Genomic DNA, 15,737 nt, shown 5'->3' with positions numbered 1-15,737 from the left:
TAGCAGCCCCCTCACCTCTCTGTCTACTTTCACCTTTGAGTTGTTAAACATGAACTTCTCCTGTGAGTAACAAACATTACAGGACGAGGTGTGTGCCAGCTGGCAGCCTTCAGCAGAAAGGTGGCATGTTTCCATGTCAGGGTTTCACACATGCTTTTCTATCATCTCAGTTTTCTGGTTTAGATCAGTTCTAATTTATGGTGTTTTACCACTGGACTGTTCTTACAAAGAATCTCTTGAAGACATAAACCTGTGAAGTGACCAACAGATTTAAGAAAGACTGTACTTTCTGATGGTTCACACCCTTAGGAGGTTGAATGAGAGGCTGAGAGGATAACAAAGCTGCATGATTCTGGTTAAATAGGATTATTTTCTCTCAGAGATTTTCCCCTCGTGATTCTTGAGCAATAATACATTTCAAAGTATCATTTTTTATGGAGCACTCTATGTTGCCTTAATAACAACTGAACAAACACTATTTACAGAAGTTACTGAAACAGAGCTGCCTAAATATGCTGAACGCAAATCTCTTCTCTGTTCAAACTGTAAATATACTACAGTTGCTTTAAAAAGTATTCAGAACACTTCCCTTTCTGCATTTTACTGTGCTCTAGGTTTATTTTAGAACAGAAAATATCCCATTAGTCTACATATTATGACTCATTACGACAAAGTGATAAAAGCATCTGCTAAATGACTAAATGTAAATGTATTTTGAAAACATTTTTGCAAAGTATTAAGTTCCATATTGTGCTCGGCTCGTTCTGTCTGTTTTCTTGGGATGATTCCAAGTCTTTAACTTGACGAGTCCACCTGTGGCATAGGTGGACTAGACATAGTTTAGAATTATGAGGTTCCACAATTTACATTACATAAACCCAACCATAAAATCTAGGGACTCTGTGTAGACCTCCATACTAACATTTTATGAAGAGGGTCAGAACAGGACTAGTCTATAAAACAATTTCTAAAGGTCTGAGTTTTCCCAGGAGCACAGTGGCCTCAGTAAAACAATGTGCAAAAAGTGAAGCTGTCTGAAGACGTGACTGTAGGTCAATTGTCTCAGCAGGTTAATGAGCAGGTAGAGTCCAGACAGGGGTGGGTGTGTGTGTGTGTGTGTGTGTGTTGTAATCCATGTTTGCACAGTCGTCTGACTTCAGAGGGTGTGTATCCGAGTTTATCCTGAGTCAGTCTGTGTGTTTGCCTAATTATTGTTTCCTGCTGAGTTGACACACACACATACACACACACACACATTCAGCTTCACACACTGTCTGTGTGTATCGGGCTGTGAACCTTTTTTTTCTGACCTAATCTGTTCTTCCTCTTAGTTTTGTTCTTACTGTTCTCCTCTCATCATTCCTGTAAGGTATTTCGCTTGTGTTCTGTTCTTTCTTTATCCATTGTTTTCTTGACACCTTTCATTGTTCTCTTATCTCTAGTTGTTCAGTTCTCTGTTCTGTTCTCGCTCTCTCCTGCATTCTCCCACTGTTCTCTGTTCTCTATAAGTTCTCTGTTCTTTATAAGTTCTCTGACACTCTCCTAACTTCTCCACAGGTCAGCTGATCTCTGATGATGTCTCGGAGATTTTTAGGAACAGTAACCAAAATATAATCACCTCCTACTCAAGCACGCTTGCTACCAAGTCGGCCAGCGCCCAGTACGACGACAGTTACCTTGGTAACTACACACACCCTTCATTAATCAATTAAATCATTCAAACCGTTGGAGGAGGTGAAAGATGTCTCTGTGTACTGAGAGAAAAATGTGCTGCAGTGTTCTTGTAGATACAAATGAATGTTGGTAACTAAAATTTTTACTGAACATAGTCGGCTCCACTTAGAGTTAGTACTCAATCATTTATGTATGTGTCTTACCAGGTTACTCTGTGACAGTCGGAGACTTCAACAAAGATGGAAAAGAAGGTAACAGTAGAGACTCTTTACACACAGTGTAGTACTTAGGTTCGGCATTCTGGAAGATACAAGTATTTACAGTTGGCGGTTAGAGAATTTTGGTTTTGTTTCAAAGACGCAGATTAGTCCTATCGTCTTTTATTGCTGCATGGATTTGTGATGTGTTTCAGATGCATCAGATGTAAAACTGCAGCTGTTTGGGTGTTGATGGTACTTGATTTTGGATTTGAAGTTGTTTTTAAGTATTTACAGGGCAAATATCCAGACTATGAAAGTGATAGTAACATCAGATTAAACTGAACATCTGATGTTTGCAACTCTTGAATGATGAAGTGCTGAATGAAAATATGATATGATAAACTGATTATACAATCCTTGTTGAAGTACACATCTGTTTGTTTGCCCCTCCACAGATTTTGTGACTGGAGTTCCTCGTGGGGAGAAGGCGCTGGGTTATGTAAGTGTTTGTGATATGTCACACTAAACACTGAATCTCCTGATTGTCTGTGTAACGCTCTGCTGTACTGATGTTTCAGGTGAACATCTTCAGTGCCACCATGCTGTCCATGGCCAACTTCACAGGGAAGCAGGTGAGACTGCAGCCGCAGGAGCAGAGTTTCAGCTGCTCTGCATCATCTCACAGATAGCAGAAAACTGTGGTAATGTTAGCAATAACAGTGAACAAGCCGACCAACTTCAGCCAACGTCTGTTTCTGCTGCGTCACTCATGGTTTCTGTGGTCTGTGACTTGAGCAGTTTACTGCAGAACAAGCAAAACCACTTCTGGTTTACAGAGACTGTGCAGTCTGAGATGATGGTCAGTACAGGAGTCAGTACATTACTCTTTTTGTTCTTGGCTAATTTAACATCACTTGTTGGTTTTAGTGAATGAAAAACACAGTCTGTGTGACATCTCAGTTTGTTTATAGTTCAGGGTAATTCCCATCTCTCAGTTTGGTTTCATTCCATATTTTAAACGTACAGTGGCTTTAAAAGCTGCTTCTTACATAGCAGTGGCATAATGTCTGTAATCTTTATTTTATATACAATATTTTGCATTGGACTTAAAACACCTGACATGAGAAGTGAATATTATTGGGTCAGATCATCTCCAGCAAGTCCTGTGGGGTCAGCACCTACCAACAGAGGTCCAAGGAAGAATAACCAGTGAACTGGAGAGAAGGTCATGGGCAGTGAAGGGTAGCCAGTCTGCACTAGCTTCATATTATTGGAAAATGTAATGCTGGTTCTGATTGACAGCTGTCAGAACCAAACATTACAGTTCACATGAGGCTGTGTAGCTGCAGACTGGTCTGAGTGTCTGTCCTCTGTCCACCTCTGAAAGTACCTATGGTGAAGTTGTGAGCATCAGAACTGAACCATGGAGCATTAGAAAAAGGTGGAATGTTTGATGAGGTCACTGTGGGGAAGAGACGTCACCAGGATGAGCTATGGAAACCCAATCCATTAAGGCCCCTCACAGATTATAGGATCTGCTGCTGTTGTATTGATGTCAGATACCAGAGGACACATTCAGTCTGTGGCCAAATTGGTGGGTTTTGATGTCAGATGTGGGACATAGACAATATTAGGCAGGGGGCTAATCTTTTTATACTTTTGTATGTGTGAACAAAAAAGCTTCATGAGACAAAATTACCTTTTAGATTTTTTTATTTTTATTTTTTTTTTTTAGTAGTAACTCGTGGTTGAATTTTTAAATTCTGTTTTCTAAAAGACCTGGACAAATGGATTAGAATGGAGGGTGTTGGTTGTGGGGAGGAGGATGGAAAGACAGGGAGGGGAGGAAAGGAGAGGCTGTCATCAGCTTCATCAATGATAGAGTTTCTTTCCTGTTTCCAGTCTTCCTCTGAAGCCACGTTTATCTGTTTCCTGTTTATCTCTTGGTACAGCTGTCACTGTCTCTGTCAGTTTTTGACTCATGTTAGTCACAGTGTTGTTGTTTTCAATTAGCCTCTTTTGTTTCCTATGAGCTCACAGCAGCACAGGGGAGGTCAAAGGTCAGGGTGAGTCATAGTGCCTTTGAGTGACACATTACTACATTAAACATCAACAGCAGTCGTTCTCTGCTGTTAGCACCGTCCACATTACACACTTAATATGACAGTGTTCCATCTTTCGGCAGGTGATTTAATGAAATATACCTTATATTTATTGTTCTTATGAACAGCTGCATTAAGCCTCCTCTTCTTCCTTCTGGGTTAACAGTCAGCAAAGCTTTGTGGTTGAGAAAGCAACCAAGCAGTTTTTCTTCAAGAATGGCACAAAGATCTGTGATTATTTGCTGCACTGAAATGTTGTGGGAGATTAGGACATGTAGCAATAAAGCTTCATTAAACTTTATTTGATCCTCTCTGTCCTGTAGATGGCTGCTTACTTTGGATATTCGGTAGCTGCTACTGATGTGAACAATGATGGGTAAGTCTGTGCTACTCAAAGATCCATGTCACCTCCTCGGTTTCCTTAACCTCTGATGGCCTCCACCTGAAACATGTTCTGTGGAAATGACGTCTGTTTAATGTCATGTCTGTTAGATCTCACCTCTCAAACAGTGCTGGGGGGGATTTGTTTTTAGTAGCATTAGCGTGGTTCACTTGACAAATAAACAGCAGGATAGCTGAGACACACAGGGTTGGTGGATTGATTCGTGACTCGTGACCACATGTGGAAGTGTCTTGATACAAGACACAGACCCGTATAACTAACACTAGTGCCTTCAATGTAGCAGCTGTCTCCAACAGTTTCCCCACAAGATCAATAAATTGTATCCAAAAACCTAATAAGCTCTGTGACAAACAGAAGAACTGTATTTACATTTACATTTAGTCATTTAGCAGACGCTTTTATCCAAAGCGACTTACAAGTGAGGTACAAGGCAGCAAAAATCTAAGTTAAGGAGAACATCAAAGCAAAGTCAAGTTAAGGAGAACATCAAAGCAAAGTCTTATCAGAAAATTGTTTACATTTCACGAGTAAGTACGAGAAAGAGCAGAAAGTAATTTTTTGTTTTTTAGTTGTTTTTAAGTTTTTTTTTTTTTTTAAAGGAAGAGTTCTGTTTTCAGCAGTTTTTTGAAAATAAGGAGTGGGTTTGCTGAGTGTGTAGAGTTTGGTAGCTTGTTTCACCATCGTGGGATCATTGCGCTTAAGAGTTTTGCTTAGTGTCTTCTGTGCGGTGCTGGGACCACCTGACGTCTTCGTTGGCAGACCGGAGCAGACGGGAAGGATTGTAGACTTGAATGACTGAGTTGAGGTAGGCAGGAGCTGTCGAATTAACCACCATGTAAGGAAGAGACAGAGCTTTGAACCTGATGCGAGCAGCTACAGGAAGCCAGTGTAGAGATCTAAAAAGTGGTGTGACATGGGTCTTTTTTGGCTGATTAAAAATGAGGCGAGCTGCCGCATTTTGGAACATCTGCAAGGGTTTGATTGTGGATACCAGTAACCCCATTAACAGAGTGTTGCAGTTAACAAGACGAGATATGACCAGCACCTGTACAATGAGTTGGGTTGTATATTCTGTGATGTAGGGTCTGATCTTCCTGATGTTGTAGAGGGCAAATCTGCTGCCCTAGAGACTGAGGAGATGTGGTCCTTAAAGCTCAGCTGGTCATCGATGATGAACCCCAGATTTCGATTTGGTGGGGACAATCACTGTATTGTACACTGTATGTGTACTGTATATGATACTAATATCATTTTTGAGATGTAAATACAGTCACCAGAATAGAATGCTGTTGTAGAGCAGTGAGTAGATAAGCCTCCGTGTTATTGATTAAGTTTAATGTTCCCAAAATCCTCTGTAGTTTCATTTCGCTACTTGTTGTTCTCTGGCCTTTTCAAGACATGTAAAAGCTCAAAATAAATTAATATTTTTTTACCCATAAGAAATACTTCTCGGTGTTGGACAAATTTTAATGTGACAACATGTTGTTTTCCTCCTCAGTCTGTTGGACCTGCTGGTTGGAGCTCCTCTGTTCATGGACAGAGGCTCAGATGGAAAACTCCGGGAGCTCGGACAGGTAACTAACCCCCAGCTGCAACGCTAGGTTGGCAGCAATCAGCTGAAGAGCAGATATTTCTGCCCGAAGTTAGTGGAAGCCAAACACAGAGTTAAAAGGCATCACCCCACTGTGTATGTGTGTCCTCCAGGTGTCTGTGTATCTGAGCAGTGGTGGATTTTCCTTCCAGCCGCCCAAGATGCTAACAGGGTTTGATCCATATGGCAGATTCGGCTCAGCCATCACAGCACTAGGAGACCTGGATATGGACGGATACAATGGTAAGAGAAAGATCCCCCACTCATAAACACACACGCCTGAAAATCCCCCCTCCCCTCCACTCCATCTCACGTGTCTTTTTTTTTTTTTTTTTTTTTTTTTTTTTAATCCAGATGTGGCCATCTCTGCACCTTATGGCGGCCCAGACCATAACGGTTTGGTCTACATCTATAATGGCCGCCCCCAGGGACCTGAACAGCCACCTTCACAGGTAAATGTCACCAACATCTAAACCAGAGATATTGGAACCCTGCTGAACTTCTTTTTAGTGCCACAATGAGGGTTCAAGATGAATTATGAACTTTGGTGATCCTCACACTTCTTATTTAGTGGGTGGGTAAGTTGATTTACGTAGCACTGAGACAATGAAAAATGGTTAAAGAAGTGCATGCATGTTCCAAATGTAAAGGACCCCTCTGGCTTCTTGACAGGAAATGTAGAGTCCCTCAGTTTCAATAAAACAGGCTGAAGAACTTGCTCCTACATCAATATGTTCCATAGCTGCACCAGAGTTGGTGTGGAGCTAAGTTTGAAACACATCAGACCCTAAACTCAGCACAGCTCGCGGCAACTGCTGTTTCATCTCGAGCAAATGCCTGCACAGGGACTCAAAGCCAGTTACACTGATGTCACTGCCCTGCACTTAAGTGATATGACAATAACTGCTCTTTCCTACCAAAGGAAAGCTGACGCAGAATGTTGCCGTACGATTCATGTTACAGTAAGCTGGTGACACTTCTACAGACCTGTGTTATGTCTTTACCCTCAGGTTCTGGAGGGAAAGTGGGCATCAAACTACATGCCCGCCAGCTTCGGATACTCAATGAATGGGAATATTGACATCGACCAGAATGGATATCCAGGTTCTCTCTCTCCCCCACATAAACACACACACACACACAAAAGTATCGTTCTCACATGGGGGCGACTGTTGGGCAGGAAGGTAGAGCGGTCGTCCACCAATCTCACAGTTGTTGGTTCAATCCCCGGCTCCTCCGGTCACATGTTGAAGTGTCCTTGAGCAAGACACTGAACCCCAACTTAGTTGCTCCCACTGAGTGTTGGCCAGCTGGATAGCAGCTCCCCTATCGTGTGTGTGAGTGTGTGTGTGTGATTGTGAGTGTGAATGGTTAAATAAGAATAGGTAGAAAAGCACCATATAAGTGCAGACCATTTACACACACACACACTGTCTCTGCTGCTGTAAAAAAGTGCTGATGTGTTTCTGTCGTTTGCAGATTTAATAGTGGGAGTGTTTGGTGCAGACAAAGCAGTTTTATACAGGTAATCAAAAACTATTGTGTGTGTGTGTGTGTGTGTGTGTGTGTGTGTGTGTGTGTGCGTGGACTCCTGCTGTCTGTGAAGCTGCTGATGGAAGCTGAGGACTTAATGAGCATGGCCACCTCTGATATCAAAGAGCTGCTGCCTTCTTTCACTTTTCTCCTGCTGACTTTACACATTTAACCCCTTCACACCTCATCCGTATCCTTCTCACATATTTTTATTTTGAGGTTAAATGTTTATTGTAGAGCTACAGAAATATTTTACACCTTATGGACAGAATTTAAGACAAAAATACTACTATGTACTTGCTCTCATGGAAACTACAACAATACAGCTGATTATCCCAAACTAAAGGCTTTACCTTCTGACTACACCAACATAGGGGCGTGGCTGGACTCCAGAGTTGCTTAGATCTCTAAAGCCTTGAAATTCACCTGTAGACATGTTCTGATGAGTTAATGACTAAAAATGACGAAATTATTGAGTAGCTTCACAAATATAGCAAGACTAGTTCTTAATTTCTGTGTAAGCTGATTGTTAAGCTGCTGATTATGTCAGAGTAAAGTATTCTAGAGACAAATATGAGGACATTTGTCCTAGAGCTAAAGCTTGGTCCAACCTGTCAGGACAACAGCAACAACAAGATTCAAGATTCAAAGAATCAAAGTGTCTATTGTCATATGCAAAGACAGAAAGGATGTTTCCCTGCACAATGAAATTCTTACTTTGCCATCCACAATAAATGTCATACAGTAAAGTAAAATAAAAATAGAAAATAACAAAAATAAAAAATAAGAGCAAACAATAAGAAACTTGATCATCTAAAGTATGGGATTATTTGAAGAAGAGACCAAACAACATGGGGGTCTGTGTTTGCTGTTGATTTGCTAAATGTAGATTGTACCACATTCCTTTAACTTGGATGGATTGAATGGAGCTAGTCTGTAAAACACAGATCAGATTTTTTTTAATAGAAGATGATTGAATTGAATATTGAAATATAAATGATTGATGACTTCAAATTAATTTAGATTAATTCTTAATTCTTAGATTAATTGAAAAATAAAAAAATAATTTTATGGGTAAATCTATGGATTAATTGATTATTCAAAAAAATATTGATAATTAATCAACAAAAAAATAATTGTACAAGCCTAGATTTTATGTTTTTACACAAAAAAACATTAAACGAAAAAAGGTGTACTAACTTTTACTCATGACTGCAACATGTCCTGATGTTAAAAATAGACTGGTAAGAATCTCTGCCTGCTCACTCGTTGTGGTTGTTGCAGAGAGAATCAGACCAGTTATTAATCTGCTGCAGGTTTCTCTCTGTGCTGACTCAGCTGGGTTGACATTCATGAGTAAAGACAGTCATCAACACATGTGTCTGACTCTGTCTCTCAGAGCTCGTCCTGTGATCAGTGTGAACGCCACATTAGACATGACACCTCAGATCATCAACCCAGAGGAAAAGTCATGCACACTTCCTGGAACCAGCACAGTTGTCTCCTGGTGAGTTCCCACATGTTCCAGCTGAAGCAGCTATGTTCGGTCTGATCTGACAAAATCTGATTTCTCCTGTTTCCCAGTTTTAAGGTTAAGTACTGTCTGAAGGCCAGCGGCGTAGGGGCTCCGGCCACTCTCAGTAAGTCAGACACCACCTGTTTCCTGCCTGTGTGTGTCTTTGCAGCGCTAACGTGTGTCTCTGCTGGTTCCAGGTTTTCGTGTGGATCTGACGTTGGACCGTCTGAAGCACAAGGAAGCGACCAAACGTGTGCTCTTCGTGCACAGTCGCACCTTCCAGTACTCCAAGAACATGACCGTGACCAATGGGAAAATCCCAACTTGCGAGGAGCAGAGCGTCTATCTAAGGGTAATGTTCATGAACAGCCTGAAAAAAAAAACATTTACCACCTTTTACCTTTAACAACAGTTTATTCATGCTTACAGTTTTCCAACTGAACAGCTCGACCAATTTTTCCTCATTTTAAATGAATTGAAGAACAAATTGATACAAGCTGTAAACAAGTTTACGGAAGTACATCAAGACTAAAAGGTTTGAGTGCATAACGGAATTTTGAGAACTATTCAGTTTGTAAGTCAGCATTTTCTTGAATGCGAGCATGGATTTGTATGTGCAGAATCAGATTGGAGCACGAGGGACAACACCGAAACAAGCCTTCATGTGGTGGTATTGTCCGAACATTTCTGCCTCTGTCCTCACATATCTGTGTCTGCTTTTGCTTAAACACTGATAAATGAGAAGCTCTCAGTTCTGCTGTGTGCTCTAAAGGGTTTGGCAGTGATGCACATCCACACAGGTTTTGCATGTGGGAGAGTGCAGTGATGACTGCCACTTCAGTTACTTATACATACTGCATGTTTTGTGTACATTGTGTGCAGCCTGGATGGATGATGTCTACATGTTTAGTATATTTAGTACATATTTAGTAGGTTATTACAGGAGTGTAAAGGATCTGTGGAGTATAGAAGTATTGCTGTAATCTGTATACATTACTACAACCAGATCTATAAAGGACTAAAGTCAACATCTGTGGCCTGCATCCAAGTATGAACCAGCTCTTTGTGTCTGTCAGGACGATCGTGAGTTTCGGGATAAGATCACTCCGATCTCTGTGGTGATGGAGTACAGTCTGGACTACCAGCAGGCTGCAGACAAGACCGGACTGCTGCCAATCCTCGACATGTCAGCCCCGTCCAACGTCACCAAGCAGGTAACTGTGTGTGTTCTGTTTGAGTCGGGGTTCTTGATATGATCTCAGAGCATGTAGGGAAAGGTATTCTTTTATTTTTCATGCCACTTGGTGTTAGTTTGCTTCTAAAAACCCTCCGTTTGAAGATGTGTGTAGACCTGCTCCTTGCTGCTGATGAGATGTAGAACTCCCCCATATAAGAATGAGGCCAAGAGGGACAGTTGGGTTTGGGCCTTGTAGCTTAGTGGTGGCTTCTGAAGTTTAGCTTCCAAACATGTCCCAGCTGAGGACAGTTACAGAAACAAAAGCAGAACTTGATACAAGGCTGTAAGTTCCATTATGGGTCAGTAAGTGTGTGCAGTGGAAGAGACGCATGTATGTCAGTATGCACTAATGTTTTCTTTCTCCTTTTTTTTTCTTCTTTTCTTCACTCCTCATTGCTCCCTTTTCCTTCTTTATTTCAGGCTCACATCCTGTTGGACTGTGGAGACGACAACATATGCAAACCTGACCTCAGGCTGTCAGTAAAGAGGTTGGGAAACTACAATATGTAGTATATGTAGTATATGTATGTAAAGAGTTTAGAAAGCACACAGTGTTGTTTAAAAGTGTGAAAGAAAAGACTTGTTTTAGTGTTTCTATCAAAGCAGCTGAAATGCAGCAGTTTACTGACTGTCATTCTCCCGTCCTCACAGCGACCGTGATCAGATCTACATCGGAGACGACAACGCTCTAACTCTGGAGATCACAGCTGAGAATCTCGGAGAGGGAGCCTACGAGGCAGAGCTCCAGGTCTTCCCCCCAGAACAGGCCGACTTTACCGGGGTCGTCCGCAGTCAGGTAACGTCACCATGTTTTTAGTATTAGATACTGAGAAATTTTAGAAATTTAAAGGTTGTTTGGATACAAGCAGCTGCATCGTTTAACACTAAAATAATTAATCCAGTGTCCTTGTTCCTTCTCCTGTTTCTTTCGACTCTTTAATCTCATCTGATCTGAAATCTGCTGCTGCTGATTCAGGTGTCTCACCGCCTTTCAAAATAAGATGGCGGCTACAGTAATTGACAGTTGTGTGATTGCATTAAAGGCATTTTCATACCTGCATTGTTCAGTCCTGTCCTGTTCAGTCCAAACTGATAGCTCATCAGTTTGTTTGTACAGGTCTGAGCAAAGCAGTTCAGAACTCAGAAGCTCTTAGGTAAATGACTTGTTGGCAGTACATTTATGTTTGAGACATTCCTTGCAGTACATTCATTTTCTGCTTCTGTTTTATGAGCAAATGTCAACACTCCTGTTGCACCATTGCATCGTCATTTTTTTAGTCTGAAACTGTAGAATTTTCACCAGTTCTAAAGAGCATCGTCTTCATGTGTTTACATTCTTGTTCCTGACCTACTTGATGAGCAGATTCTCATGGTTTGTAGTGCTCCATTTTAGTTTAGAATGATGAGCTTGGATTTATTTTTTTACAGACTGACTCACTGATATAAACAAACAGTAGGCTTGAAAACAGTTTGATGCTGCCCTGCTGCTCATACATTTCAGTCATCTGACATAAGTCATAGTCCAACTGAATAAGACAAATTCATCTAAAGCCTTAGTCTGACATAGTTATCAGTAGACACACACACTATCATGTACCATCATGCTAAACATTATGCAGGTCCCTGCAGGAATGTTTCCTGGAAAAGGTTTGTTCATAAATTCCTAAAGCTCTCAGTTCCTAGCTTAACACTACCAAACCCGCTTTCAGTTCTTTACCGTTGTCAGGAGCCACGTTTATGTTACCTATGGTTTGGTCTCTGACCAGCAAGGGCTGCGTTGGGTGTTATTTAAAGTGTAAGAGTGAATGAGCTCTATAGGTGTTGCTGGTTTTAATGTTTACTTTTGTTTTTTCGGTGGGGTTGTTCTGATCCATGGTCAGAGCTATGGTGGACAGTATTCCAGATCAGCAGATAATGAACTGGATTAATCACAACAAATCTTACCATAGCAGCAGCTTAGTGACTTTAATCATCAGAAACTGGTCATTATTATCAAACTGTGGTTGTGTTATTCCCACAGACGCTCAGCCGACTGTCCTGTGCTTACAAGAAAGAAAACCAGACCAAGATGGTGGTGTGTGACCTGGGGAACCCCATGAAGGGAGGAACCAAGGTCAGTGATTGCTACACGTACTAGCACAGCTAAAACATTTACATTTATGACTGATGATGGACTTACATGTTGGATACTAACTTGTTGTTCTTTGCCATCTCCTCCTGGTCTGCTGTCATCTCTTCCCGTGTTGTGATTTGCCAGGTTCTGGCTGAGTTGAGGTTTAGTGTGCACCAGCTGTCGGAGGAGGACACATCTGTCAAGTTTGGCCTGCAGATAGTCAGGTACTGTCTCTTGAAGTCAGCTCTTTAAGCATTAATGCTTAGTGAGACAACTTGACAAACGCTAATGAAGAACAGACGACAAGCCTACAATGGGCAACTTTAAGCTAGTGCTAGAATGGGACTTAAACTCTATCTATTCTTTCCCCAGCCCTCCATTTAAAGTGCATCAAGAAAATAATCACTTTTTCCACATTTATGTTACAACTTTATTCCAAAACGAATTAAATTCATTATTTTCCTCGAAATTCTACAAACAATACCACATAACGACTATGTGCAAGAAGTCTGTTTGAAATCTTTGCACATTTATTACAAATAAAAAATTTTAAGTAACGTTAAGTAATTGCTTAATACTTTGTTGAAGGACCTTTAGCACCAATTACAGACTTTTTGAGTATGATGCTACAAGCTTGACACCTTTTTTTGGACAGTTACTCCCATTCTTCTTTGCAGTACCTCTCAAGCTCCGTCAGGTTGGATGGGGAGCATTGGTGCACAGCCATTTTCAAATCTCTCCAGAGATGTTCAGTCGGGTTCAAGTCTGGGCTCTGGCTGGGCCACTTAAGGACATTCACAGAGTTGTCCCATAGACACTCCTTTGTTATCTTGGCTGTGTGCTTAGGGTAGTTGTCCTGTTGAAAGAAGAACTGTGGCCCCAGTCTGAGGTCCAGAGCTCTCTGGATCAGGTTTTTATGAAGGATGTCTCTGTACAATGCTGCATTCATCTTTCCCTCAATCCTGACTAGTATCCCAGTTCCTGACGCTGAAAAACAGCATGATGCTGCCACCACCATGCTTCACTGTAGGCATGGTATTGTTCAGGTGGTGAGTGGTGCCTGGTTTCCTCCAGAATTGACAGTTGGCATTCAGGCCAAAGAGTTCAATCTTTGTTTCAGCTCACCAGAGAAGTTTCTCATGGTTTGAGAGTCCTTCAGGTAGACTGTAATGTGCCTTTTACTGGGGAATGGTTTCTGTCTGGCCACTCTACCTTCCAGGGTGGATTGGTAGGGTGCTGCAGAGAACTCGCTCAACTCCTTGACTAAGTCCCTTCTCTTTCAATTGCTAAGTTTGGTCAGTCGGCCCGCTCTAGGACAAGTCCTGGTGGTTCCAAACTTCTTCAATTTACGGATGATGGAGGCCACTGTGATCATTGGGACCTTCAATGTTGCAGAAATGTTTCTGTACCCTTCCCCAGATCTGTGCCTCGATACAATCCTGTCTTGGAGGTCTACAGAAAATTCCTCGGACTTCATGTCTTGGTTTATGGTCTGACATGCACTGTTAAATGTGGGACCTTATATAGACAGGTGTATGCTTTTCCAAATCATGTCAAATCAACTAAATTTGTCACAGGTGGACTCCAATCAAGTTGTCGAAACATTTCAAGGATGATCAATTAAAATAAATATATAATAAGAATGCTCTAAAACATATTACACTAACATTTCCATCATGGCTACACAATATGTCGCTGTGTCTCACTCTCAGCTGAACTTAGTAGTGGTCCTTAATATGGGCTGCAGATAAACGCATCTCCGGCTTCTCTCTCAGCCTCACACAGTTGATTGATCACTGAATGAACGTTTGGCGTTTCTGAATGTGTCCAAATATCCAACAAGCTTTTCAGGCATTAGCTCAGCTTTCATTATGGCAGAGAGGTTTGTGTCCTCAGGCTCATTTAAATGACAAAAACTCAGAACGTGTGAAAAAAGCAGCTCACAGTCGGTGTCTACATTCCTCTGAGTAGAGAGGGAGGTATGTTAATGACAGGTTTCAGCTCCAACACTCTACAGATTTACTGAGCATGCAGTGTTTGGAGCAGACTCTCTGACAAGTTTACAACACATTAAGCTTTTAGTATCTGTAGTTTCATCATTGTCAATGCTGGATGAAGCTCTCACATCTTTGGTATAGAAATACTCAGCTACTCTACACATCGATCTTCTTGATTTTCAGTATGTCACACTAGGAAATAAAGAAAACATCAGAGACACACAGATTCTGAGAGCATCTCCCTCTTTAAAACCCAAAAAGTGTCCAGTGTTTCCTGTCACGGCAGAGACGGCAGCACCACCCAGTGGCTGGTGCGAGTACAGCAGCACCACCACTTCACCCTAAAGTTTATTCTCTGTGTTTCAGCTCCAACCAGTTCAACAACACCAGCCCTCGAGTGTCCAGCATCACCCAGCTGGCTGTCCTCGCCAAAGTCTCAATCAGAGGGTAACACACACACACACACACACACACAGCTAAAACTATCTGTCAGCCAACTCACACTTCCAGGTGGGTGCAGGTGGAGTTCTAGACTTGAGGTGTGGCAGCAGGCATGCAGGGACTTGTAAACAGCAGAGTTACAGGGCAGAGGAGGAGTAACTACTAATACCACACTGTGAAATTACTTACAAGTAAATGTATAATCAGAAAATGTACTTCAAGTAATAAAAGTATTGAAAGTAAAAGTATGTAGGTATATGTACTATGTAACATTCTGCTACAGTAAAACTGTATTGAACTGATATTTTAGGGGGAGAATTAAATCACAACTTTATATCAGGTCTACACCTTCTCTAGCTCCTAATGTGTGTGTGTGTGTGTCTGTGTGTTGTCTTTAGGTCATCCTCACCTGGTCAAGTGCTGCTTCCCATTGCCAACTGGAAACCTAAAAAGCCTCCTGTGGTGGGAGATGACATCGGGCCCCAAATTGTTCATGTCTATGAGGTACAAACAGACACTCGGTGTACATGTAGATATGTGAGATCCAGGTACTGATTCAATAAGCTCTGATGCTGATTATCTCTTTAGCAGAAATCATTTAGTAGCAGTTAGTCCTTTACTGGTTGACATTAATTGTGCAGCAGCCGGTCGGTCAGTAGTGTGTAGGTGCTCACTGTAGTTCTGCATGTAGTGAGAACACAAAGAACAATTCTGACTTTGACGATCTCTTGCTGTGTGTTACATGTATGAAACAACAACTCTGTAAAATGTCTGCAGTTCATTTATGAAAGGGGCAAAAGTGACAGGTGTTCACTCTAAGGGATTCTTTCACGTTGTCCCATTAATTATGTGATTCAAAAAACCTTAATGACTTAACCAAGATCAGGTTGCTTCTAAAAAAACACAGTGAGTCAGACAAAGTTATGTTGT

At 41.5% G+C, this 15,737-nt stretch overlaps 1 protein-coding gene across 2 annotated transcripts in view; it reads left to right on the top strand.

Moving 5' to 3' along the window:
• itgav (integrin, alpha V) overlaps window positions 1-15,737 on the top strand; it is a 33,605-nt gene that overhangs the window by 12,016 nt on the left and 5,852 nt on the right. For both annotated transcript variants that reach the window (XM_067515326.1, XM_067515325.1), the window contains 20 exons: window positions 1,558-1,680; window positions 1,881-1,925; window positions 2,330-2,373; window positions 2,453-2,506; window positions 4,300-4,352; window positions 5,878-5,953; window positions 6,084-6,213; window positions 6,325-6,422; window positions 6,981-7,074; window positions 7,450-7,495; window positions 8,903-9,010; window positions 9,088-9,143; window positions 9,217-9,371; window positions 10,096-10,233; window positions 10,677-10,744; window positions 10,908-11,052; window positions 12,277-12,369; window positions 12,514-12,593; window positions 14,733-14,813; window positions 15,206-15,311. In XM_067515326.1, the coding sequence (XP_067371427.1) occupies window positions 1,558-1,680; window positions 1,881-1,925; window positions 2,330-2,373; window positions 2,453-2,506; window positions 4,300-4,352; window positions 5,878-5,953; window positions 6,084-6,213; window positions 6,325-6,422; window positions 6,981-7,074; window positions 7,450-7,495; window positions 8,903-9,010; window positions 9,088-9,143; window positions 9,217-9,371; window positions 10,096-10,233; window positions 10,677-10,744; window positions 10,908-11,052; window positions 12,277-12,369; window positions 12,514-12,593; window positions 14,733-14,813; window positions 15,206-15,311 (1,793 nt within the window). The remainder of the gene's footprint in view (window positions 1-1,557; window positions 1,681-1,880; window positions 1,926-2,329; window positions 2,374-2,452; window positions 2,507-4,299; window positions 4,353-5,877; window positions 5,954-6,083; window positions 6,214-6,324; window positions 6,423-6,980; window positions 7,075-7,449; window positions 7,496-8,902; window positions 9,011-9,087; window positions 9,144-9,216; window positions 9,372-10,095; window positions 10,234-10,676; window positions 10,745-10,907; window positions 11,053-12,276; window positions 12,370-12,513; window positions 12,594-14,732; window positions 14,814-15,205; window positions 15,312-15,737) is intronic.

This window comes from Channa argus, chromosome 9, assembly GCF_033026475.1.
Source record: "Channa argus isolate prfri chromosome 9, Channa argus male v1.0, whole genome shotgun sequence".
In the NCBI taxonomy this organism is placed as follows: Eukaryota; Metazoa; Chordata; class Actinopteri; order Anabantiformes; family Channidae; genus Channa; species Channa argus.
Note: the sequence above shows the minus strand (reverse complement) of the source record. Positions and strands in the feature narration are given on the sequence as shown.